Genomic DNA, 24,753 nt, shown 5'->3' with positions numbered 1-24,753 from the left:
GCATTTTGCTGATGACTCCACCCTGTGAAAAACAATAGATGCACTTGTGAGAGGCTGGCCGTTGTTGAATCCATTTCGTCAGTTCTGGGCAAGATAAGCTGCTGGTCATCGACTTGGAACATGATGTTCAACACCGGGAAGTCACAAACTCTCATACTGGATTCCATAAGGATCAACAATCAAATAACCACTCTATATCAGTTCCTATAATATGTGCAATCACGAGAACATCTTGGCCTATCTACCATAACCTTTTCATGGGAGGATCATGTCACAAAGCAAGCATCAAAGGCTTGTCGTTGTGTGGTTAATCTCCCTAGAGCCAAGTCATTCCTGAGCCATACCAAGCTTATCACAGTCAACAAGGTGTACAAACAAGCAGAAACTCCATGGGGGTATGGCTCCTCAGTCTGGGTTGGTCTCTTGCTGCTCACCTTCCTCCTCTTGAGGCTGTCAAACAAGGCCTTTCACATCATTATTCCCAATAACGTTCAATCTCGCACTGGCAGCAAGTTGGTGGGCTCTCTATTTTATACAAGCTTTCATCTGTCCTTGCTTCTCCTGCCATCCTTAAGCCACCCCAGGTCCTACATGTTTCTCAAGAAAGCCTCACCTGCTCACCTTCACAAAGTCCATTCTGGTTGCCCACTTGTATTCATTCTTTCCCTTATGCTTCAAGTTGTGGAAATAATTATTTCTCTTATCCTCCTCACTGTAGTCTTTCAGATACACTACCCATCTATCACAAACATCAAGCACTCGCATCACAAACCAAAATAATCTTACTATAATTCACCAAATGTCCGCCTGTCCGTTTGAAGGTACCGCAAAAACGGCTCAACCGATCGCAACGATATTTTAGGTGGGTAATCCTAGGACCCCCTGGAGTAAAATAGGCTATATTGTTTTTCCAATTTTTCAAATTTTCCAGTTTTTCCAAACACGATGGAATAATATTTACCAATATGAACAGGGATGTGGCTTTTATTGAAATTCTACAAATACTGTTTAGATTTTAATAAGAATTATGAACCTGCCGCGAATGCAGAAGTGGACAGATTACGCAATGCACGGGTTTGATAATATCCAAATACAACCGTCATTCAATCGTAATGTTTAATCGTTAAACGTTAATCGTGTTAATCGTTTTGTTAAAGTATCAATTGATGATTGGAAATGAGTGAATACAATTACGATTTTGAATTCGTAATTGTGCTCACCCAACCGTACGGAACTTCACATCAGGATTTAAATATTTGTTTATGTCACGAATGTTGTTAAAAGTTTATTTTTTATATTAATGTTAATAATTTGTGATTGGAGTTATGCTGTTTGGAATGAAAAAAGAGATATCGAGTTCAAGTGAATGACGGAATGCCGTGACGGTTTCTACTTTCTAAACGTGACATTCGCAGATCGCCATATGCAGATTCGCCATTGACTGGGTATGGAACACACGTACCTGTTTGTTTGCAAACGGGTACGTTTTTCGTGGAGGTCCTTCACAAACTTGCTGTCCATGTCTGACGTGTGACTGAAGGTGCTACAGGAATGTGGAATTTATTGGTTTCATGCTTTAGCATTCACCTTTTCTGCATTGTGTGTTTGCTTCTGGCCTCCACCCATGCGTAGCACGAGTACCTCACTAGTAAACTAGTACAGTCACGTGAAAAAGTAAGTACACCCCATGTAAAGTTTTGACTTTTTCAACATATTTCAACATACAGCTATTTGATCTTCATTTCAACAATATTGATAGATAAAGGTGATATAATATAACAAATATCATGAAACATTTACATTTTGTAGTCCATTGTATAATTTAAATAAACATAAATGCAAATTTCGCATGTGGAAAAAGTAAGTACACCCTTGGCTCTAATAGGTGGTATTGCCCCCTTTGGTAGAAACAACCTCAAGTAGGCGTTTCTTATAACTGTCTACCAGTCTCTGACATCTACTGGGAGAAATTTTTGCCCACTCCTCCATGCAGAATTCTTTCAGCTGTGTGATGTTTGAGGGGTTTCTTGCATGCACAGCTCGTTTCAAATCCCCCCACAACATCTCGATGGGATTTAGATCCAGGCTTTGTCTTGGCCATTCCAGAACCCTCCATTTCTTTCTTTTCAGCCATTCCTTGGTGGATTTACTGGTATGTTTAGGGTCATTGTCATGTTGCAAGGTTCACCTATGGTTGAGCTTCAACTTTCCGACAGATGGCCTCACATTATCCTCAAGCACCCTCTGGTACAATGAAGAATTCATAGTGGATTCTATGATGGTGAGCTGCCCAGGACCTGATGCAGCAAAGCTGCCCCAAACCATAATATTTCCACCACCATGCTTTACAGTTGGTATCAGGTTCTTGTGGTCAAATGCTGTCTTTGGTTTTTGCCAAACATGTCTTCTGGTACTGTGGCCAAATAGCTCTACGTTTGACTCATCTGTCCAGGGCACATTGTTCCAGAAGTGCTGGTCTTTGCCTCGGTGTTCATTGGCAAACTTTAGTCTTGTCCTGATGTTCTTTCTGGACAGCAAAGGTTTCCTCCTGGCACACCTCCCATGTAGATCAAATTTGTGCAGCCTCTTTCTAATGGTAGACTCGTGCACTTTGACAAACCATTCTTGGGTTCTTAGAGACTTCCTTCAGCATCTTGCGGTCTGCTCTCGGGCTGAACTTGCTGGGGCGGCCTGGCCTGAACAAGTTGGCAGTTGTTTGGAATCTTCTCCACTTGTGGATGATCTTCCGGACAGTCGAATGATTAATTTCAAATTGTTTGGAGATCGTTTTAAATCTCTTCCCAGACTCGTAGGCATCTATAGCCTTCTTTCTGAAGGCCTCAGAGAGCTCTTTTGATCTCGGCATGGTGACGCCACACACTTCAACAACAAAGAGCAAACCAAACGAAATGTCTGAGGTTTAAATAAGACAGGTTCCTCCAAGATCCTCTCTAACGATGTTCTAATCATTTGCACCTGAGCTGGTGCACCTGATTCTAATTTTAGGTATTTGAAGTAGTGATAAATCTAGGGGTGTACTTACTTTTTCCACATGCGAAATTTGCATTTATGTTTATTTAAATTATACAATGGACTACAAAATGTAAATGTTTCATGATATTTGTTATATTATATCACCTTTATCTATCAATATTGTTGAAATGAAGATCAAAGAGCTGTATGTTGAAATATGTTGAAAAAGTCAAAACTTTACATGGGGTGTACTTACTTTTTCACGTGACTGTACATATAATTCAAAAAATCACAAACCTCAAGCGCTCACCAACGCTCATCCACAATCTCTTCCACACACACCGATTCTTTCCCATTATTTTCCTTTCCTGTGTTGATACGACTTTCCTCCTTGTGTATGCTCATCCCTCTATTATACAAAAGGCCAATAATATGGCCTTTTGTGGTTTGTCAACTTGTTGCCCTTTGTCGTTCTGCCAATCCATGAGCCCAGACTAATCAGGATAGACAATGTGTACAGCAATGCAGTTAATAAACTTGTAAAGTAATGAAAGCAGTCACTCGATAGTCTACACAACAGCGCCACATTAAAATCCTGGTGCAATCATCCACAAATGTACAGGCAAAAAGTCCTTTTTTTGCATTGAAAAGTCTTTTTTTTAATATCCTTTTTTTTTTTTACAACTTGAAGGTTTTATTTTATTAAACAAAGCAAAGGCACATTGTTGAATGCACAGTTACACATGAACAAAAGATAAAAATAAATATGCAATACTTAAGAGTGGGTTTAAGGAATGTGGTTTGGATGTAGGCAGTTATGATGCAATGACACAAGTCACAATGTTCACTGAGTCGCGCGGATAACCTTAATGGCTTCTCTTTGTTAGGGTACTCCCGAATAAGGGGAAATAATAATGCCAATTGTTTTTCAGTGTTGTAACATCGAAGACTTGGGATATCGTTTTTATACAACAATTGAATCGGAGATAAAGCAGAAAATGGCCCTTTTCACAGCAGGTTCATCTCCACAAGCTACTGGATGCATGGACAGGCCTTCAAGGAAAAGGGAAGGGTTGCGTGGCCAGAAAAATAGGGTGGGTACTCATAACACAATACTTTGTACAACCATGAGTACCGTAGTCTTTTTGGGGTTTGTACAACCATGAGTTGTCTTTTTGGCGATAAAATGTATTCGCTCAAATTACAGTGGGCCAATCAAAACTGTGCGATCCAATGCTCTAATAGCACCAATGTGTCGACAAAAAAAGCAGAAGATCAAAAGTATTTTGGAAAACATACCAAAAGGAAAGTCAACAAGTGGGAGGATTTTATTTTTTAATTAAGAATATACCCTGGGGACAAGGTGGGTCAAATGCAAAAGTCGTGCTGTAAAAGGATGTTAGGTATAAATGTCTTCGATAGACAAGTAACACTCTCCAGATGGCCAACCCTACCAACAAGCTACTGAGCTTGTTGATTGGCTGTAAAAGTGTTACTACGTACATATTGAAAGTATTCATGGCCAACGACCTGTTATAGCAGGACTTGCGTTTTTCATTAAAATGGGGTCTTGCCGCCCTGGGTAATAGCGTGCAAATTTCAGGGTAGTCTCCACAGAAAACTACCACCAGGTCATTCTCTCAACCCACTCGTTGTATTCCTTAGCCCTGTTTTCCAAAAGTGTACTGCAAAACCGTTTAGGATCTCTGGCCTGATCCAAGTCTTGGTCCGACGACGAATCCTCCGAGTCGTTCCCCGTCAAGTCAATGACTTGCAATGACCGCTTGTCTTTTCGTGCTGTCACCATGTTGCCATAGTCCAAATGACCTGATGAGTCAAAGGGCAGGATATAATTGCTAAGAAACGTATTTACAAATCATATAGTTTGTACATGTTAACCTTGTAATAATACAAGAGCAAAATTGATAGGAATTAGACAATTCAGGTAAAAAGGGTAGGTTAAAGGAGAAAAAGGTAAATGTATACAAGTAAAACAAAAGGATAAAGAGCAAACACATTGGACATATGTGGAATGTGGGGTAGGGGAGGAGGGAGGGGGGGGGGGGGTCAAAAAGTTTTTGGGGATCACTTTTTGTCAACAAAATGAAAAGGTTCCTAACTGCCATGTACATAAATGAAGACATATGGGGACTAGGGCAGCGCTAAGAAGAACACGTGGTATGAGTACAAAGTGGACGTGGATGAACCAACAATTATTTTTCTTCCCATGTAGATTTTCCCAATAAAAGGAGAAAACCACAAAAACATTTCCCGAATTACCACAAAGGAAATACATAGGCGATATATACACGGCAAGAAACCTTTGTTTTTTTTTTTTAGTGTTTTCCATCAGAAATTGAGTTGCTATTCAGGCCTGATTCCATTCAAGTGGCATCATTTGGATCACAGAAGATGGATCGGTCTAATCGCGCTAAAATTGATCAGTTAGACTGTTAGAGAGATCACAGTTTTCGACAAGCTTTGACTGCATGGCATTATCAACATGGATAGCAGCTAAATGAGCTACTTACTGTAAGCGCAGCATCAACTACCAGGTTGACTGTATATCAGTGTTTGGAAACAACGCTGCTAACTTCTGAAGTGGACAAAAATCGCATCAGTATGTATCCTGAACTCGACTGTGAAGCACTTCCATTCCAGTTGAAAATGTTCCATCAGAAGTTCCACCCAAAACTGTTTTCAACACTCGGGGAACACTTACTGCCATGTCACCTGATCTGAGGTGTCTTTTTCTAACAGGTGGAGAAACTTCACTGGCTACTGCTTGTTTGCCCTATTACTTCCTGTCAAGCAGAGCGTTCATTCACTTCTCTCCATCAGCTGAAAAACTGACTCCGCAACACAATGGGACAACTGTGGTTAAATTCAGCAGCAATATACCACGTACATAAAGACCGGCTCTATAAAGTTGACGGACAGGGGATAACACAATAATTCACCAACAGGACAGAAACCTGTCAACAGGACAGAAATTCACATTTGGGTTTTTTTTTTTTTGTTTGTTTTTATAAAACATGGAGTAAACACTGTCTGTATACAAACAATGTAAGGTGAACATTTAAATTTACATTGTATTTCACGTGAATTTTTGTGCATCTTGTCCATCACAGTGGTGACACTAACATCAGTATATACATCCATTACACTGTTTTATTCTTGCGTTTTGCAGCATCAGTTCTAAAATCTTGTGCGACAGCCCTCCACAATGCCCGGTCGTCTCCCCCAAACGTGTAAAGTAATCACCGCCGCTGTATGAGGAGATTATTTCATAAAAGGTAACTGCACAAGGGAAACCTCTAAGGACCATGGAACACATACGTCCCTAAACTTTGAAGTGGTGCATCTCCAATATTTTAATTTTTCATCGATTTCTGAATTTTCATCAATTAAGACATCCCTTCAATTTTAGAGTCCCAATAACAGGTCAGCCAAACTGGGATGGAGAACAAATCATAATAAATGCCAAAGACCAAGGACACTCCACCAATGTCCAAGGAGGCTTTCAGGATGAGGACCATTGTATCAATGGCTTAAAGAAAACCGCGGGACTAAGTCAATCGGACAAGTGTAGATTTTGCAAAGTAGAAACAAAGTACGAGCCACCTCCCATCAGGATGTAAAAACAACTCATGTCAGCACACCCATAAAGGCACAACAGAATATGCAGAATAGTCCGTTGGCACATTTGCAAAAACTTCAATATCCCAGTTCCAGAAAACGCATGAAAACATGAACCCAAAGTAATCACTGAAAACAGAAGAGGAACAAATAAGGGGTTTGGAGAAAGTTCATTTTCTCCAGTGGTGAGGGCAGGAGGTGCAAAACCGAGTAAGGGGGATGGTAGAGGGCAAATAAGTTAATATCTGCTTGTGGTAGGAGTTTGTAAAACTCTAAACCATTGGACGAATACAAATAGTGTATTGTACCCCAATCCCTCTGCTCAGCAGACAACAGCATTTCTCTCTGCTGATCTGGAAATATACTCTCATCTGATAAATGGAAAATGTCCTTCAATCCTGGAAAATTCCATAGTCTCATCCTATCTCTTCTAAGGCGTGATCGTCAAACCAACCCACCTATCTATATCCTTGGTAATTAACTGGAAGAGGTTCAGTCTCTAACTTCTAGGCCCTCACCATCATCTGTGTCCTTTCCTGGGCTGATCGCATAGCAAAGCTGGCCTCCAAAGCCAGCTGTAGACTGGGCCTCTTTCGTCAATCCAAGTCTTTCCTTGGAAAACCAGAACTAGTCAAAGTCTATAATACAAAGCCTTTGTCTGTAGATTGATGTAGTACTATGGGCTAGCATTACAGCATCACATGTCTCTTCTGGATTCTATGGAATCTCAAACTCTCAAAATTTTTGGAATCTCCCATGACGAGGCCATAAGCCCAAAGGTCTGTTGGTCTCACACTGCAAGTAGGCCGGTGGTCTTTGTTTTCTACAGTATATTCTCCAACATTGCTCCATATGCTTTCTCAGTCCTCCAACCCTCTCCAGCAACTCCAAGATGCACGTGTTCTTCCAGTAACCCCCTCCTGGATAAATTTCCAAAATCCAGACTGACTGCTAACCTCAACTGTATTATTTCTTACTTATTCCATCTATGGAAACCACCTTTTCGAGTCTGTTTTGTATACTTTTTCCCTCCAAAACTTCAAGGAAGCAGTGCACCTCTATCATCATTCCTAATTCTGACCCTTTGATATTTATTACCCCCATTATCCTTTCCTCACTCAACCATTTATCTTGCCAGTTTCAATGTTTCCTTCCCTTCTCTTGCATGTATAAACCGATTACATTAGCAATGGAAGTAAACAGCGCACAATAACAGACATACCTTTGCTCTGGTTAAATAAAATTTGTCGACCCTTTTTTATTTTTTGCACTGGGACGATGCATAGTCACCCCAATATCATAACCTGTTACTTCTCCCAACGTCACAAGACCAAAATCACCCACTGTTGTCTGAACACAGGCTGTTTGGAAATATCAAATATCCAGTACAGTATTTACTGTATCGCATAGTTGAGGTTTTAAGTACTTACCATCAGAGGAGAGGCAGGACACTGGAGCAGAAGAAACAGACTCGATCGACATCTTTGGCTTTGGCCTCCAGTTGCCATCTTGGTCAAACTGAATTTCATCGGCGTCCGAGCAGGCTTTCAGGATGAGAACAAAGAGACTGTGAACAAAAACCGCATACTTCATATAAAGGTGTAGGCGCTCAACAATTCCAAGCCAGTAAGACCCTAATGACTTACTGGCTTGTCTGTGCACGTGCGTCTGTGTGTGTGTGTTCGACTGATATGAATTCTGACACCGTTGGATGGTGCAATGTGCATTTTTGCATCCCAACCCCAACAGGTTTTCCTCAAAAAACTACTATTTTATTTTATTTTTATTTTCCTCAAAAACTTAGAACTACAGGTTCTGCGAAGCAAATTAAAACAAGATAGATCAATGGATGGAATCACCAGAATGTTGAGTTGAGCAAGAGTATGCTAACCGCTAACCGCCAACAGCTGTGGAAGGCAAGGAGAAGCTGACGTTTTGGGCGTCAACCGTCAATCAAACTACAGCAACAACAAAAAAAGAATGATGAAACGTCTTTTTCATCCAGAAGGTTAACCCCCAAAACAACACCTTCCAATTGCTTCCCAAGGAGGTTAGCATACTACAATTAACATTCTGTTGATTCCATCCATTGTTATACTTGTCCTCCGACACAAATCGACACTGGCTTCCACGAGCAAGACTAATTCTTCATTATACTAAAAGAAGACAGGGCTAATATATCAAAGATGGCACAGCAAAATCTACTTTTATGTCCTCAATTATTCCCATCCTCTTGGGTGGCTGAAAAATGTTTTTAGCTGTAGTCTTTCACTGTCGACTGGCCAAGCCTGATGTTAAACTGGAACCGATTTATTTGGGTAGGAATTTAAAATTTGTTCAGGGTGCTGGCATTAACTCACCTACTCTTACATGACAAACGATGGGATATTTCAGGTCTATTTTTATTTTTATTTTATGTTGAAGGCTCCAGGCATGGACTGATATAGCCCTCATCGAGGCTGGGCCTTAAATGAAAGATTAAAGCTAGCCCTATAGCTGTAGTTTGAGTGAGACAGAAAGTAAGACCAGCAATCCTGACACGGAAAGTGTAAGATAGTTCCGGGCACCACTTTAACGCTCCTATACTAAGTCCGAACGTTAGTACTGTACTACCCTGGGCGGTTCCTGTCTAAAACCTGCAACGCCCTGCTTGGGAAGTTAATACTCAGGCCGAGATTCAAACCCACACAAGACAGCTCAAAGGTAAGTGCACTACCTCTGCACCATCCCATTGGAAGATGGTTAAGCTGAATAAAGGACAAACATAGACAAATATAACAAGAAAGAGCAATCAGAGATTGCAGACCCTCACCAGGATGTGTTTTTAGTGTTTTTTTTTTTTAAGGCTTTTGTGTTAAAACAAATATGGCGGCTGAACCACGTGACCGATAACATCATTATTTTTTCTCTCCACTAATTTATCCATAAATGATGCTCAATAAATTTCATCTTGATCGGAAGAAGTTTTGCACTTGTCGAATTATGACGTCATAACGGAGGAACCTATGACACCATCATCCCCATGGAGAGTTCTTTGAAATGAGCAATGTCTCCAATTTTTCTATACAGCACTTTTGGAGATAGAGGTGCAAAGTTTTTCGATTTTTCCAAGATGGCACCCATACCACGTGACCTATGACATCATAATTACCATTAAAAATTATACAGGAGGAGCACCAATGGTGAAAATTTCCTGTCAATTGGATCAACAGTTGCAGACAAAATCATATTTATTCTGTGTGGACAAACAGACAAACAAAAAAACAGCCATACAGACAGACAAACGGACTCAAATGCTAACTTTGATGAAGCTAACTCCGAGGGCCTTTCACTCACTCACCGCAGGCAGGTTAGGTTGGTGGTCTTTCTGTCTTCTACCGACTCCTCTCCGGCCTTGCTCCCCCAGCTCTCTCTGTGCTCTGTCCCCCAAATATTCCGACAGGTCGCACAAGATTTGCCAGCAACCCTCTTATGGTTAAACTGCCAAAATCTAGGCTCTCTGTTCACCTTCACTCTTTCATTCCCCTTTTCTCCCGCCTCTGGAACAAACTCCCTCACTCTCTTCAATCCCACTCCTCCCTCCAGGTCTTTAAAACAGCTGTTCACCACCATCTCTTATCTTCCCCCATCCAAAACCTTGATCTTTTCTACCCCCGCTAATTCACCCCAGATACATTTTTTCGAAATTTAAACTTCTTTCCTGGAAGTCCTTGCAGTGTCCATATGTTTTATACCTCTCCCACCTCCCCCCAAGCCCTCTCCCTCCCACAGTTCTCTCGATGTCCCTGCTCTCAAATGTTGTGTTTGTGTCCTTCCCCCTATCTCCCCATCTTGTCAACCGCTCCCCTTATTTTGTCTTTTATGTGTCGGTTTGACTTTTTGTGTGATTAATGTTAGCTCTTTCACGAGTCTCGATCTTGTATACAAATTTTTTTTTTTAAATGCAATACCCTCTCCTCTGGCGAGGGTAATAAAGTTAAATCATATTAATCAAACGCCAGCATGGAAGATGATAAGTAGAAAACACAAGAAATGAGAAAAGACTCGCCCGTCAATAAACAAGCTCTCGTAGGGAGCTTGTTTGTCGCACACGGGACAGTTCCATGTAGCTTTTTTCTCATTCATCTGGAGGTAAAGTTCGGCGTCGAAGCACTGCAGGTGTGCACAGGTGAATGCCCGGCAAGGGATGAGAAGACGCATTTTCCCAAGCTGCAGCAAAAGTAAGAAGGAGTTGCATGAGGGGGAGAGGAGGAGAGGGGGAGAGAGAGGCGATTATTAAATTTATAATCCAAATGCTGAGCGCAATTTGCCCACAGCGGGTGTCGAACTTGCAACCCTCAGACACCGAGTGTCCACCGGGTCTGAATCCACTACCTGACACCAGTTGTGTCCACCCTGTGTTGAAGACCTCAGGGTGACGGATAGCCCACCGAGCTTTACCTCTGAGGCGTATACCCAACTATAGTGGTAGTGACGTGCGGGGGTAGTGGAGGGCAGCGAGGTCCTTACCTGTATGGATGGACGCGACAAGGTATTTCCGAACCACAAACAAATAAACGTACAGGACAAGAAATTGAAAATGCAACAAATAAGGATATAATGAAAATAAATGCCAGGATAACAAAGAAATGTACGGTAAACTCTAAAATTCCAAAATGAGAAAACCTCGATACGGACTCGTATACAGACAAGGGGAATGATAAAATAAAAATAAATAATGTTTCTGCCGGCACTCAGCTGTGGTCTCGACGGGTACTTTGGGAGCTTGGTGGTCGTTTAAGCTCGAAGCAACCACGCGGAAAGCGCTCAAGATGGCGGTGGCGCTGTACCCTTAGCAGCCACCGGCGTGAGGCAAGCAGACAGCACGACCTCCTTCGGCTCGCTCGCGGCCTCCTCGCCTCCAAAGAACAACACAGCCGCCAAAACCTCCTCCCTTTCACTTGCAAAGCTCCCAAAAGCTTTCACAGATCTCCACACAGGCAAAACGTGACCGCCCACGACCAAAGCCAGGAGAGAGAGACAGAGAGACACAGAGACAGAGAGAGAGAGAGAGACAGAGAGAGACAGAGAGACAGAGAGACAGAGAGACAGACAGAGAGACAGAGAGACAGACAGACAGAGAGAGAGAGAGAGAGAGAGAGAGAGAGATGCACCCTCCCCTCTTTTCGCTGAAGTCACCCTCAAACCAATCCCCATGCCCCACCACTTCAGTCCATGGCCATGGACCAATCATTCCTTTTGGGGCAGGTCCTCACGGCCTTTCTTGCCGCCGATCGAGAACATTCGGGGGCGGGGTTCCCTTGCCGTTCAGCAAATATGATGGGTTTCTGTCGGGCTTGTCGGTATAATGTGCCAAGGTCAAGGCTGGCCGAGTGTGCTTTATAAGAACGAAGGGAAAGTCACAAGGACAATTACACACTGGGGTTTATTCTTAAGCCCTACCTAATTAGCATAGCTCCACCCCTCACTTGGAGACACATATACGATCTTACCGGACATGCAGCCTAACAGATTCCCTTCTTAGTTACATGAAGGTTCTTCTTCTTTACGACATTCGGGGCACGCTAATCTATACAATTCTATCTGGACTAAGGTATTTCATTACCTACCCCCCACAAACGTAACAATATATTTAATTTTAAATAAAATTCATTAGACCTGCTGGTAGAAACCTATAAAATGATGAATGCACAAAAAAATTGGTGTTTTTTAAATTTAATGTGTATATGAAAATACACCTGAACGACATCCAAATGGGGTAACAGTGGAAAGGGAAGGAGGGACCCTATTAAGATGGCGCTGTATCCAGCGATTGTTAAGCAAGTCGTGACCTTTAAATTAGCATTGGCGTTCTCTTTTGAGAAACGAAGGCTCCAACTCAGTCCTCAAGTCCCAGGATGCATGGCACCTGGCTTAACATCCCTGGCCGAAGAACCATTCACTCATTAATGCAACACCCTGCCTGTGAAGCACCAATCTGAAAGTTTATGGTCAAGTCGGGAATCAAACTCAGGTAAGACAGTTCAAAGAGAAGTACACTATGTCTGAGCCATCCTACCAGGCTCAAATATAATTTAAACATGAATCAACTTGAAGGCAAAAGCACCTATTACTGGTGAAAGTTTACGTCTGCATTTGGGAGCATAATTACAGTATACTTGTATGATTTGAGAATTGTCTGGCCATGCCAGTGTCCGTTCGTGTCAGTGTCCGTTCGTGTCAGTGTCGGTGTCCGTTCGTGTCAGTGTCCGTTCGTGTCAGTGTCCGTTAGTGTCAGTGTCCGTTCGTGTCAGTGTCCGTTCGTGTCAGTGTCCGTTCGTGTCAGTGTCCGTTCGTGTCAGTGTCCGTTCGTGTCAGTGTCCGTTCGTGTCAGTGTCCGTTCGTGTCAGTGTCCGTTCGTGTCAGTGTCCGTTCGTGTCAGTGTCCGTTCGTGTCAGTGTCCGTTCGTGTCAGTGTCCGTTCGTGTCAGTGTCCGTGTCCGTTCGTGTCAGTGTCCGTTCGTGTCAGTGTCCGTGTCCGTTCGTGTCAGTGTCCGTGTCCGTTCGTGTCAGTGTCCGTGTCCGTTCGTGTCAGTGTCCGTGTCCGTTCGTGTCAGTGTCCGTGTCCGTTCGTGTCAGTGTCCGTGTCCGTTCGTGTCAGTGTCCGTGTCCGTTCGTGTCAGTGTCCGTTCGTGTCAGTGTCCGTGTCCGTTCGTGTCAGTGTCCGTTCGTGTCAGTGTCCGTTCGTGTCAGTGTCCGTTCGTGTCCGTTCGTGTCAGTGTCCGTGTCCGTTCGTGTCCATGTCCGTTCGTGTCAGTGTCCGTTCGTGTCAGTGTCCGTGTCCGTTCGTGTCAGTGTCCGTGTCCGTTCGTGTCAGTGTCCATTCGTGTCAGTGTCCGTTCGTGTCCGTTCGTGTCAGTGTCCGTTCGTGTCCATGTCCGTTCGTGTCAGTGTCCGTGTCCGTTCGTGTCAGTGTCCGTGTCCGTTCGTGTCCGTGTCTGTTCGTGTCAGAGTCCGTGTCCGTTCGTGTCAGTGTCCGTTCGTGTCAGTGTCCGTGTCCGTTCGTGTCCGTTCGAGTCCGTGTCCGTTCGTGTCAGTGTCCGTGTCCGTTCGTGTCAGTGTCCGTTCGTGTCAGTGTCCGTTCGTGTCCGTTCGTGTCAGTGTCCGTTCGTGTCAGTGTCCGTGTCCGTTCGTGTCAGTGTCCGTGTCCGTTCGTGTCAGTGTCCGTGTCCGTTCGTGTCCGTGTCCGTTCGTGTCAGTGTCCGTGTCCGTTCGTGTCCGTGTCCGTTCGTGTCAGTGTCCGTGTCCGTTCGTGTCAGTGTCCGTGTCCGTTCGTGTCAGTGTCCGTTCGTGTCAGCGTCCGTGTCCGTTCGTGTCAGTGTCCGTCAGTGTCCATGTCCGTTCGTGTCAGTGTCCGTTCGTGTCAGTGTCCGTGTCCGTTCGTGTCAGTGTCCGTGTCCGTTCGTGTCAGTGTCCGTGTCCGTTCGTGTCAGTGTCCGTGTCCGTTCGTGTCAGTGTCCGTTCGTGTCAGTGTCCGTTCGTGTCCGTTCGTGTCAGTGTCCGTGTCCGTTCGTGTCAGTGTCCGTGTCCGTTCGTGTCCATGTCCGTTCGTGTCAGTGTCCGTTCGTGTCAGTGTCCGTGTCCGTTCGTGTCAGTGTCCGTGTCCGTTCGTGTCCGTGTCCGTTCGTGTCAGAGTCCGTTCGTGTCAGTGTCCGTGTCCGTGTCCGTTCGTGTCAGTGTCCGTTCGTGTCAGTGTCCGTTCGTGTCCGTTCGTGTCAGTGTCCGTTCGTGTCAGTGTCCGTGTCCATTCGTGTCCGTGTCCGTTCGTGTCCATTCGTGTCAGTGTCCGTTTGTGTCAGTGTCCGTTCGTGTCAGTGTCCGTGTCCGTTCGTGTCCATTCGTGTCAGTGTCCGTTCGTGTCAGTGTCCGTTCGTGTCCGTTCGTGTCAGTGTCCGTTCGTGTCAGTGTCCGTGTCCGTTCGTGTCAGTGTCCGTGTCCGTTCGTGTCCGTGTCCGTTCGTGTCAGTGTCCGTGTCCGTTCGTGTCAGTGTCCGTGTCCGTTCGTGTCAGAGTCCGTGTCCGTTCGTGTCAGTGTCCGTGTCCGTTCGTGTCAGTGTCCGTGTCCGTTCGTGTCAGTGTCCGTGTCCGTTCGTGTCAGAGTCCTTGTCCGTTCGTGTCAGTGTCCGTGTCCGTTCGTGTCAGTGTCCGTTCGTGTCCGTGTCCGTTCGTGTCAGTGTCCGTTCGTGTCCGTTCGTGTCAGTGTCCGTTCGTGTCAGTGTCCGTTCGTGTCAGTGTCCGTGTCCGTTCGTGTCAGTGTCCGTGTCAGTGTCCGTGTCCGTTCGTGTCAGTGTCCGTGTCCGTTCGTGTCAGTGTCCGTGTCCGTTCGTGTCAGTGTCCGTGTCCGTTCGTGTCCGTGTCCGTTCGTGTCAGTGTCCGTGTCCGTTCGTGTCAGTGTCCGTTCGTGTCAGTGTCCGTGTCCGTTCGTGTCAGTGTCCGTTCGTGTCAGTGTCCGTGTCCGTTCGTGTCAGTGTCCGTGTCCGTTCGTGTCCGTGTCCGTTCGTGTCAGTGTCCGTGTCCGTTCGTGTCCGTGTCCGTTCGTGTCAGTGTCCGTGTCCGTTCGTGTCCGTGTCCGTTCGTGTCAGTGTCCGTGTCCGTTCGTGTCCGTTCGTGTCAGTGTCCGTGTCCGTTCGTGTCAGTGTCCGTGTCCGTTCGTGTCAGTGTCCGTGTCCGTTCGTGTCAGTGTCCGTGTCCGTTCGTGTCAGTGTCCGTCCGTGTCCGTTCGTGTCAGTGTCCGTTCGTGTCAGTGTCCGTGTCCGTGTCCGTTCGTGTCAGTGTCCGTTCGTGTCAGTGTCCGTTCGTGTCAGTGTCCGTGTCCGTTCGTGTCAGTGTCCGTGTCCGTTCGTGTCAGTGTCCGTGTCCGTTCGTGTCAGTGTCCGTGTCCGTTCGTGTCAGTGTCCGTCCGTGTCCGTTCGTGTCAGTGTCCGTTCGTGTCAGTGTCCGTGTCCGTGTCCGTTCGTGTCAGTGTCCGTTCGTGTCAGTGTCCGTTCGTGTCAGTGTCCGTGTCCGTGTCCGGACGTGTCCGTGTTCGTGTCAGTGTCCGTTCGTGTCAGTGTCCGTTCGTGTCAGTGTCCGTTCGCGTCAGTGTCCGTTCGCGTCAGTGTCCGTTCGCGTCAGTGTCCGTTCGCGTCAGTGTCCGTTCGCGTCAGTGTCCGTTCGCGTCAGTGTCCGTTCGCGTCAGTGTCCGTTCGCGTCAGTGTCCGTTCGCGTCAGTGTCCGTTCGCGTCAGTGTCCGTTCGCGTCAGTGTCCGTTCGCGTCAGTGTCCGTTCGCGTCAGTGTCCGTTCGCGTCAGTGTCCGTTCGCGTCAGTGTCCGTTCGCGTCAGTGTCCGTTCGCGTCAGTGTCCGTTCGCGTCAGTGTCCGTTCGTGTCAGTGTCCGTTCGTGTCAGTGTCCGTTCGTGTCAGTGTCCGTTCGTGTCAGTGTCCGTTCGTGTCAGTGTCCGTTCGTGTCAGTGTCCGTTCGTGTCAGTGTCCGTTCGTGTCAGTGTCCGTTCGTGTCAGTGTCCGTTCGTGTCAGTGTCCGTTCGTGTCAGTGTCCGTTCGTGTCAGTGTCCGTTCGTGTCCGTGTCCGTTCGTGTCAGTGTCCGTTCGTGTCAGTGTCCGTGTCCGTTCGTGTCAGTGTCCGTGTCCGTTCGTGTCAGTGTCCGTGTCTGTTCGTGTCAGTGTCCGTTCGTGTCTGTGTCCGTGTCCGTTCGTGTCCGTGTCCGTTCGTGTCAGTGTCCGTGTCCATTCGTGTCAGTGTCTGTTCGTGTCAGTGTCCGTTCGTGTCAGTGTCCGTGTCCGTTCGTGTCAGTGTCCGTTCGTGTCAGTGTCCGTGTCCGTTCGTGTCAGTGTCCGTGTCTGTTCGTGTCAGTGTCCGTTCGTGTCAGTGTCCGTGTCCGTCCGTGTCCGTTCGTGTCAGTGTCTGTTCGTGTCAGTGTCCGTTCGTGTCAGTGTCCGTTCGTGTCAGTGTCCGTGTCCGTTCGTGTCAGTGTCCGTGTCCGTTCGTGTCAGTGTCCGTGTCCGTTCGTGTCAGTGTCCGTGTCCGTTCGTGTCAGTGTCCGTTCGTGTCCGTGTCCGTTCGTGTCAGTGTCCGTGTCCGTTCGTGTCAGTGTCCGTTTGTGTCAGTGTCCGTGTCCGTTCGTGTCAGTGTCCGTTTGTGTCAGTGTCCGTGTCCGTTCGTGTCAGTGTCCGTTCGTGTCAGTGTCCGTTCGTGTCAGTGTCCGTTCGTGTCAGTGTCCGTTCGTGTCAGTGTCCGTGTCCGTTCGTTCAGTGTCCGTTCGTGTCAGTGTCCATGTCCGTTCGTGTCAGTGTCCGTTCGTGTCAGTGTCCGTTCGTGTCAGTGTCCGTTCGTGTCAGTGTCAGTGTCCGTGTCCGTTCGTGTCAGTGTCCGTGTCCGTTCGTGTCCGTGTCCGTTCGTGTCAGTGTCCGTTCGTGTCAGTGTCCGTTCGTGTCAGTGTCCGTTCGTGTCAGTGTCCGTTCGTGTCAGTGTCCGTTCGTGTCAGTGTCCGTTCGTGTCAGTGTCCGTTCGTGTCAGTGTCCGTTCGTGTCAGTGTCCGTGTCCGTTCGTGTCCGTGTCCGTTCGTGTCAGTGTCCGTTCGTGTCAGTGTCTGTTCGTGTCAGTGTCCGTTCGTGTCAGTGTCCGTGTCTGTTCGTGTCAGTGTCCGTTCGTGTCAGTGTCCGTTCGTGTCAGTGTCCGTTCGTGTCAGTGTCCGTTCGTGTCAGTGTCCGTTCGTGTCAGTGTCCGTGTCCGTTCGTGTCAGTGTCTGTTCGTGCCAGTGTCCGTTCGTGTCCGTTCTTGTCCGTGCCCGTTCTTGTCCGTGTCCGTTCTTGTCCGTGTCCGTTCTTGTCCGTGTCCGTTCTTGTCCGTTCGTGTCCGTGTCCGTTCGTTCGTGTCCGTTTGTGTCCGTGTCTGTTCGTGTCCATGTCTGTTCGTGTCTGTTCGTGTCCGTGTCCGTTTGTGTTCGTGTCCATTCGTGTCTGTTCGTGTCCGTTCATCTCGGTTCGTGTCTGTGTGTGTTCGTGTCCATGTGTGTGTGTGTGTGTGATCGTGTCTCTGACCGTGTGTCCGTGCCTGTCTCCGTGTGGTCGTGTCTGTTTCTGTGTGGTCGTGTGTGTGTCTATGTATGCTCTTGTCTACTGTGTGTGTTATTGTCTGTGTGTGTTCTTGTCTGTGTGTGTTCTTGTCTGTGTGTGTTCTTGTCTGTGTGTGTTCTTGTCTGTGTGTGTTCTTGTCTGTGTGTGTTCTTGTCTGTGTGTGTTCTTGTCTGTGTGTGTTCTTGTCTGTGTGTGTTCTTGTCTGTGTGTGTTCTTGTCTGTGTGTGTTCTTGTCTGTGTGTGTTCTTGTCTGTGTGTGTTCTTGTCTGTGTGTGTTCTTGTCTGTGTGTGTTCTTGTCTGTGTGTGTTCTCGTTTGTGTGTGTTCATGTCTGTGTCGACATGTGGTCTGCATCTGCGTGCGTCAATGTGTGTGCTCCCGTCTGTGCGCTCCCGTCTGTGCGCTCCCGTCTGTGCGCTCCCGTCTGTGCGCTCCCGTCTGTGCGCTCCCGTCTGTGTGCTCCCGTCGGTGTGCTCCCGTCGGTGTGCTCCCGTAGGTGTGTGTCCGAAACCGCTGGATGGAATGAGTTGGAAACTGGTGCTTACAGGGGTGGGGAGAGGGAGTGTACGGGAAGGTTATATGGTACAGGATAAAAAAATTTGTTATAGCCTCTGGGGTTCAGGGTAAGGGAAGGGGAGGGGAGAGGTATCCCATTACAGCCTGTGCAGAAAAAACCCACTTACAGGGCACAAAAGAGAAACTCGAAGACTCGTCGTTGCAACTTCACTCTCAGGATCTGCCCTCAGCTTTTCTTTTACTGTCAGACAAAGTGGAGAATCATTGCAGTCTAGTCACTTCAACATATACCCCATTTATACTGAAACGTTTAAACACTGCTCAAGTTAGTAACACTGATTATATAGGGACAATAATATATTATTCCTCAGTTGATCGCATCTTAATCATGGAGATATCTAATGTAGAATCAATCCTCGAAAGCCGTTGGATTCAAGTAAAAATAAATAAATAAATGAATGAAATGAAAATAAAAATCCGCCATTTTGAAGCAGTCGTAGCGTAGTCGTAGTACTCAGTCAAAAAATCCAGAAGAAAATAAAACCAGTTGCCCCACCTGCATTTAGCCTGTGATGCAAAGTTGACAACCTTATTGAACAAAAACAGGAGGCCATTGTGTGCCAGTAATCAAGCCGGCCAAATCGCATGCATGGGATTAGCTGTATATTAGTACGACCTGCTGGAATTTATAAATTGTACAGGCATGATGATCCAAAAATTATTTTTCTTGCAATTTCCACATCCCATAGATACTTCAAGAGTTTAAGGGAATGAAACAGGGAAGTGTGTGCAATTACAAGATTTAAAAAAAATCAAATTGCAAGCCAATTGGACGGAAGAAAATTAGCACAAGGAGGCACAAGGAACAGCTCCGTGATGACTTCCAAACTGGCATCACTCCTTGTCATGTGCACTCATCATATCAATGTTGGAAGGTGGAAAACCATTGGAAGCTCACAAGAGATTATTGAAGCATAAAGGCATCCACTGCCTTTGCCAGAAATAAAATTGACTAAAAAATTAAAATATAGAAAGACTTTACAAATGGGTTTCGGAGGCGAGGCCTGTAAAAGACAGGAGAAAAGCAACTCCAGAGCAAAAGCAAGTCATCCATGTAATGCTTTAATGAAATAAAACCTTGAGACATGGTGAAACAGTTTCATTTTCAAGCAGGAGTATCAAACATCAGAAAAATGTGACTTTTATGAAGCAAACATTATAACTTTGATTATTAAAACAAAAGCTATGAAAAAACAACAACAATGTACTCAGTGATAAGAGATTTAAAATCTGAAAATTATTAGAGCTGAACATGAGCAAACGTTTCACTTTACATCCGATTTATGTATGGAAAAAAAATGTAAAAACTAGATGGTATTCATAGAATACTTATCCTGCGCAGACAACTCAGTGCAAGCCAACTCTTCTGTTTTTAAAGGTTTATTTTATTTTATTTGATCCAATCTGACTGCCAGACCACGTGAGCGATTACATCATAAACTTAAATTCTCTCATATAATTGTTGCATAGATCATGCTCAATAAATTTCAAACTGATCAGACTAAGCATTGTCCCTGTCAAATGATGACGTCATAATTAAGGCACCAATGACATCATCGTTAACAACATTTATTCCCCATATGGAGTTCTTTACAATGAGCCATGTTTCAATTTTTTCCGTGGAGCGGTTTTGGAGATCGAGGTGCAACGTTTTTTGTTTTTTTCCAGGATGGTGCCTGTACCATATGACCTATGATGTCATAATTATCATTAAAAAAATTATACAGGAGGAGGCGATCCTATGGTCAAAATTTAGTGTCAATCGGACTAACAGTTGCAGAGAAATTCCTTTTTTCATACTGATCATATCAAGCGTTGTACTTGTCAAATTATGACGTCATAATGAAGGCACCGATGACATCATCAACATATCTTATTCCACATGGGGAGTACTTGACAATGAGCCTGTTTCAATTTTTCCCATTGAGCTTTTTTTCCCATTGAGCTGTTTCGGAGATATTGAGGTGTCACGTTTTTTCCAAGATGGCGTCCGTACCACATGACCTATGATGTCATAATTATGAATAAAAAAATTATACAGGCGGAGGCGCTCCTATGGTAACATTTCGTGTCAATCGGACCAACGGTTGCAGAGAAAATGAATTTTAAATATGCAGACAACGCACGTACGCCACACGTACGCATGTACGTAAACAACCAAATGCCTAACCCTGCTTTTCACTTTGCGAGTGCAGGGTAGTAAAGCATCAATTACAACGACACTCGGAAGAGCGCATACCTCCGCCAAGCTGAACAGTTTATGTTTTGTATCCCACTGATAGGCCGGATCTGGATTTGGACCTGAACCAAAATCGAATGGGCTTGTTTTTGTCACCCAAACAACTCATCCACAACTTTTTTTAAATATGATGTTGTATATCGCTTTTTGCCCGATCTCTCAATGGTGAAGAATCACTTATGAATTAAATAACTCTAGTATCTGAATCCATATTCAGATATACACAAAAATCGAATCGATTCGTCCTTGTCTCATACCCAACCTGTCCACCAAGTTTCGTCCAAATCCATTCATTAACTTTTTTAAATTAAATATCATGTTATATAATCGATTTTTGCCCTATCTCCCAATGATGAAGAATCACTTAAAAACTTCTCCTAGCCGGATGCGAATCCGGATCTTCACCAAAATCTAATTATTTCGTCATTGTCACATACACTACATCTCTGCCAAATTTCATTTGAATCAGTCCACAACTTTTTGAGATATGTTGTTCACAGACAAACAAACAGACAGACAGGGGTGAAAACATAACCTCCACCTTCGGTGCGGAGGTAAATATGACTCCGGTGAATTTAACAGCAATGATTGTGGTGCCTGTGGCTGGCTGCGAAAAGTGTGTCCATAACTTAAATGGGTTTCATATAATTACTATTTTTTGAAAATTGTCATTCGTTTCACCTTAAGGAGCATTGAAGTGCCCTGATAGAAGTAAAAAGTATTACTTACTCAGAGCTATTGAATGATCGGCGTTCCGAATCCCTTTGTTCTTTAACCGACTCAGAAGTAACGGAGAGGAAAGTCGTTTCACCAGGTGCACTGCCATGCAGTAACTCTGTAAAGAGGACAGTTCATTGAAGCATTAACTTGTGCACGTGAGCATCCACTCCAAGGCTGGGAGGTCAGCGGTTCAAACCCCGGAAGACACATACCAAAGCTTTATAAACGGGATGTGCTGCTTCCTTGCTCGATGCTCAGCATTTAAGAGGGGAGAGCATGGACAAATAATCATTGTCAACAATGTCACAGGCTTGTAGGGGCCAAATAGCTCTATCCTGCATTGAAGTTCCTTAAAAGGGATTATCATCATGATAAAGACCACAAATTACATGAAGGCAAAGAGGAATGCTGCTGTGACCAGATCAAGCGCAATAAGTCAAATTCAAATCGTGGCACAATAAGTCAAGACCACAAACGAAAACTAAAAATAAAACGGGATGGATTGTGTGAGTAGGAAGCAAATCTCGATGTAAGAAGTAGGGATGCATTAGCTTAAGGATTGTCTATTTCAATGTGCACCATGCAGAGGGGTGGTGCTTTGTAATAAATAGCTAGGGATTAAGTTAATTAAATGTGCGTACAAACCTCCCTCTAAACTTCCGCCGGGCGCACCGGGTCACAGCTCTGTAGAGCAGAGAAGAACAAGGCAGACGGCAGGGGGATGGGCGGAGCTATGATCGTCTCCTGAAGGGGGTGGAGCCCAAAGCCCTGGAGGGGCAGAGGGTTATCAAGGGAGAAAAGGGAGGAGCAAGTAGATCTCGCTTTTGGTGCGCAGGGAGGAGCGGGAATGGTTCAGAGGAGAGCTCGCTGTTTTGGGAGGAGAACTGAGAGGGGTCTAAGCAGATTGGAGTGTGTTAAGGTGGAGAGCTTCAAGGAGGTCGTCTTGCTTTGGGTCCTGGTGCTGTTCTCATCTTCTCCCTTGCCTGATCATCATCCTGCTCGTCTCATCACCTGCTCGTGGCTGTTCCACGCCCATCCTCCCCTCCCCTGCTGCCACAAGAGATAAGTCACCCGGTTTTGTCCCTCACCCAGTCTTTTTCATGGAGAGGTTTTGGAGATAGACGTCCAATTTTTTTGAGGTTTTCCAAGATGGCGCCCATACCATGTGACGTATGACATCATATTTATCACAAAATTCTACATGAGTAGATGCATATGATAGTGAAAAATTTGTGTCAACAGCACCAACTGTTTCCGAGAAAATGAATTTTAAAAAATACAGTTACGTACGACATGCGTCATACGTACATACATGTTCACGTAACCGATCGCTTAACTCCGCTTTTCGCTTCGTGAGCGCAGAGTAAAAAGTCTCCCCTTTAATACAATGCTACGAATTTACTGAACAATTTTTTTTTATACAGGAACTCTGCAACTATCCTGGGTTCAAACAAATTTTAAACTGAAACATACACATTTACAAAAGCTTTCTCCGGGACATTCATCGACAGTGATATAGTCTCCGAGGACCGTTAGCAGAACTTTGACTATCAAATCACCAAAAGATGAAGAAGAAAAGAAACACAAAAATCTACCCTCAAGAGAGGAACCAGCTTGCAATGTCTAACAGACTGACCCTGCAGGATTCGGCCATCCAGGACACGGTAACAAGGTTCGTCACCGATGCAATGAGGCGCATGAATGAGGTAACATCAATGGGTTGGCTTGGTTTCTTGATCTCTGTTGCATTCTTTGGTGGATAAGGGCCCTGCACAGCACCAAGAAAAAAAGGTTTTTCTGAAAAAGCACCGGGGCAGCATGTTCAATGTGTGGATGTGATAAAAAAAAAACAATTTTTTTTACAGGAACATTCTATGAGGGGTAGATGCACCTTCTGGTTCATTTCAACAAGAGTCCATACCAATGCAAAGCAACTCACAGGCAGTGGGCAGAATTTCCCATTCACTTTGATAGACAGGTTTGGTGGGTGATGATCGACTTGAGCACAGCTCGTCTCGGACAGACAAAACCTGGGAGGAATTTTAATCAATATCATTACAAAAAGGGTAAAGATTGACAAATTACTAAAAATATATATATATTTCTAAAAAATAAAATCAGTCAATCAAAAGTAACTTGTACAATACAATAGCAAAGTTGGCATGAGAGTCACTGATGATATGGTGTACACTATCCACCTCCCAGTGGAAGTGAGACCAACTTGTAAAATTACATGGTCTAGAGTCTCTAGACTCTAAGAGTTTACAGATATTATACAGTATATACTGGAATATAAGACCCGTAGCTTCGCTGACGGAAATACCAATCTTTGCTGCGATGGCTAATCTATGGGGGGGGAGGGGAGGGGAAGGATTCCTGGAAGATCCTGCTCTCCATGCAGGGGCGACCAACGTAGTTTTGACACGCGTGTCCATGTACCCATAAAAAAAAAAACATTGAAACATTTTTTTTGGGGCATCAAACACTCCCGGGAGTTACCCGAATGCACTGTAGTGGGTGTATTGGGTGTATTGAAATCCGTTAATCCGTTCTCAAGTTATAACACGACAAACAAACAGACAGACACAGCTTCCTTTATAATATAGATTTTATTTATTTACTTATTGTCATTACAAATCAACCAATCACAGCTCACCTCAGATGTACATACGCGAGAGAGTCCTGTCTGGAACAAGACATCATATCCCTTGAAAAGAACAAATTCAAAATCAGGACTTTCTCAACATAAACACCTGCAAGTTGCACACACATTTGCCAAGGTTAGCCACCATAGAAAACACCACACAGCAGGAGGGTAGCATCAAACATACCGAGCATACATGATGTGTGAAACTTGCTGGGGAGTCAGGATAAATGCAAGCGAAGCTTCCTGAACTTGCTGGTTTTTCTTAGAATCTGCAGCAACGAACGGCATCAATGCCAAATGATCAGAACAAGGAATGAACCGCGTGTACACCAACAAATGTTTCGCATGCTCGGAGCACGTATGCACACAGACAAATGCTGTCTCCCTTTATAAAGGCCCTCCATATGTTAGAGAGAAGAGATAATGAATAAAACAAAAACCAAGGGAAAATTAAGAGCACACCACGAATAGTGAACTGGAAAGTTCAAGGAAAATGCAAATCGTATTATGATGGTGTACGAGAGAGATTAAATAAAACAAAAATAGAAAAGTACACTTAACTTAAGATCGGTAAACAAATTGTCCCAAAAATGAAATGCCGGTGTAGGGACATCGAATACACTTGATGCATGGTTATTACCCCACATGCGCATGAGCAAGGCGGGGGGAAGCAATTGCTTCATTCTGTCGGTCTGTGACCAAGGAATGACTTTATTCCAAGTGAATTATATATTTTGAACATTGTAGAACACAAATCACTGCCAAAACCATGTAGATTAGCAGTACTTGGGCTCTGAAGTTGGCAACATTGTATGCTGTCTCATTACTGCATGCACACAGCTGGGTAAAG

The 24,753-nt window shown here is 45.0% G+C and overlaps 1 protein-coding gene across 4 annotated transcripts in view; it reads right to left on the bottom strand.

Annotated features, from left to right (window-relative positions):
- Positions 1 to 3,606: 3,606 nt before the first annotated feature.
- LOC137431262 (E3 SUMO-protein ligase PIAS1) overlaps positions 3,607 to 24,753 on the bottom strand; it is a 97,510-nt gene continuing 76,363 nt past the window's right edge. For all 4 annotated transcript variants that reach the window (XM_068122376.2, XM_068122378.2, XM_078781756.1 and 1 more), the window contains exons 3-11: positions 24,088 to 24,172; positions 23,913 to 23,963; positions 23,196 to 23,286; positions 22,893 to 23,024; positions 21,266 to 21,371; positions 18,405 to 18,478; positions 10,661 to 10,821; positions 8,043 to 8,179; positions 3,607 to 4,800 (exon numbers count right to left, since the gene is read on the bottom strand). In XM_068122376.2, coding sequence (XP_067978477.2) covers positions 4,595 to 4,800; positions 8,043 to 8,179; positions 10,661 to 10,821; positions 18,405 to 18,478; positions 21,266 to 21,371; positions 22,893 to 23,024; positions 23,196 to 23,286; positions 23,913 to 23,963; positions 24,088 to 24,172 — 1,043 coding nt within the window. In that variant the 3' untranslated portion in view covers positions 3,607 to 4,594. The remainder of the gene's footprint in view (positions 4,801 to 8,042; positions 8,180 to 10,660; positions 10,822 to 18,404; positions 18,479 to 21,265; positions 21,372 to 22,892; positions 23,025 to 23,195; positions 23,287 to 23,912; positions 23,964 to 24,087; positions 24,173 to 24,753) is intronic.

Source organism: Myxine glutinosa, chromosome 7 (genome assembly GCF_964187855.1).
Source record: "Myxine glutinosa chromosome 7, kmMyxGlut1.1, whole genome shotgun sequence".
Classification (NCBI taxonomy): Eukaryota; Metazoa; Chordata; class Myxini; order Myxiniformes; family Myxinidae; genus Myxine; species Myxine glutinosa.
This window is presented reverse-complemented; position numbering and strand designations above follow the sequence as displayed.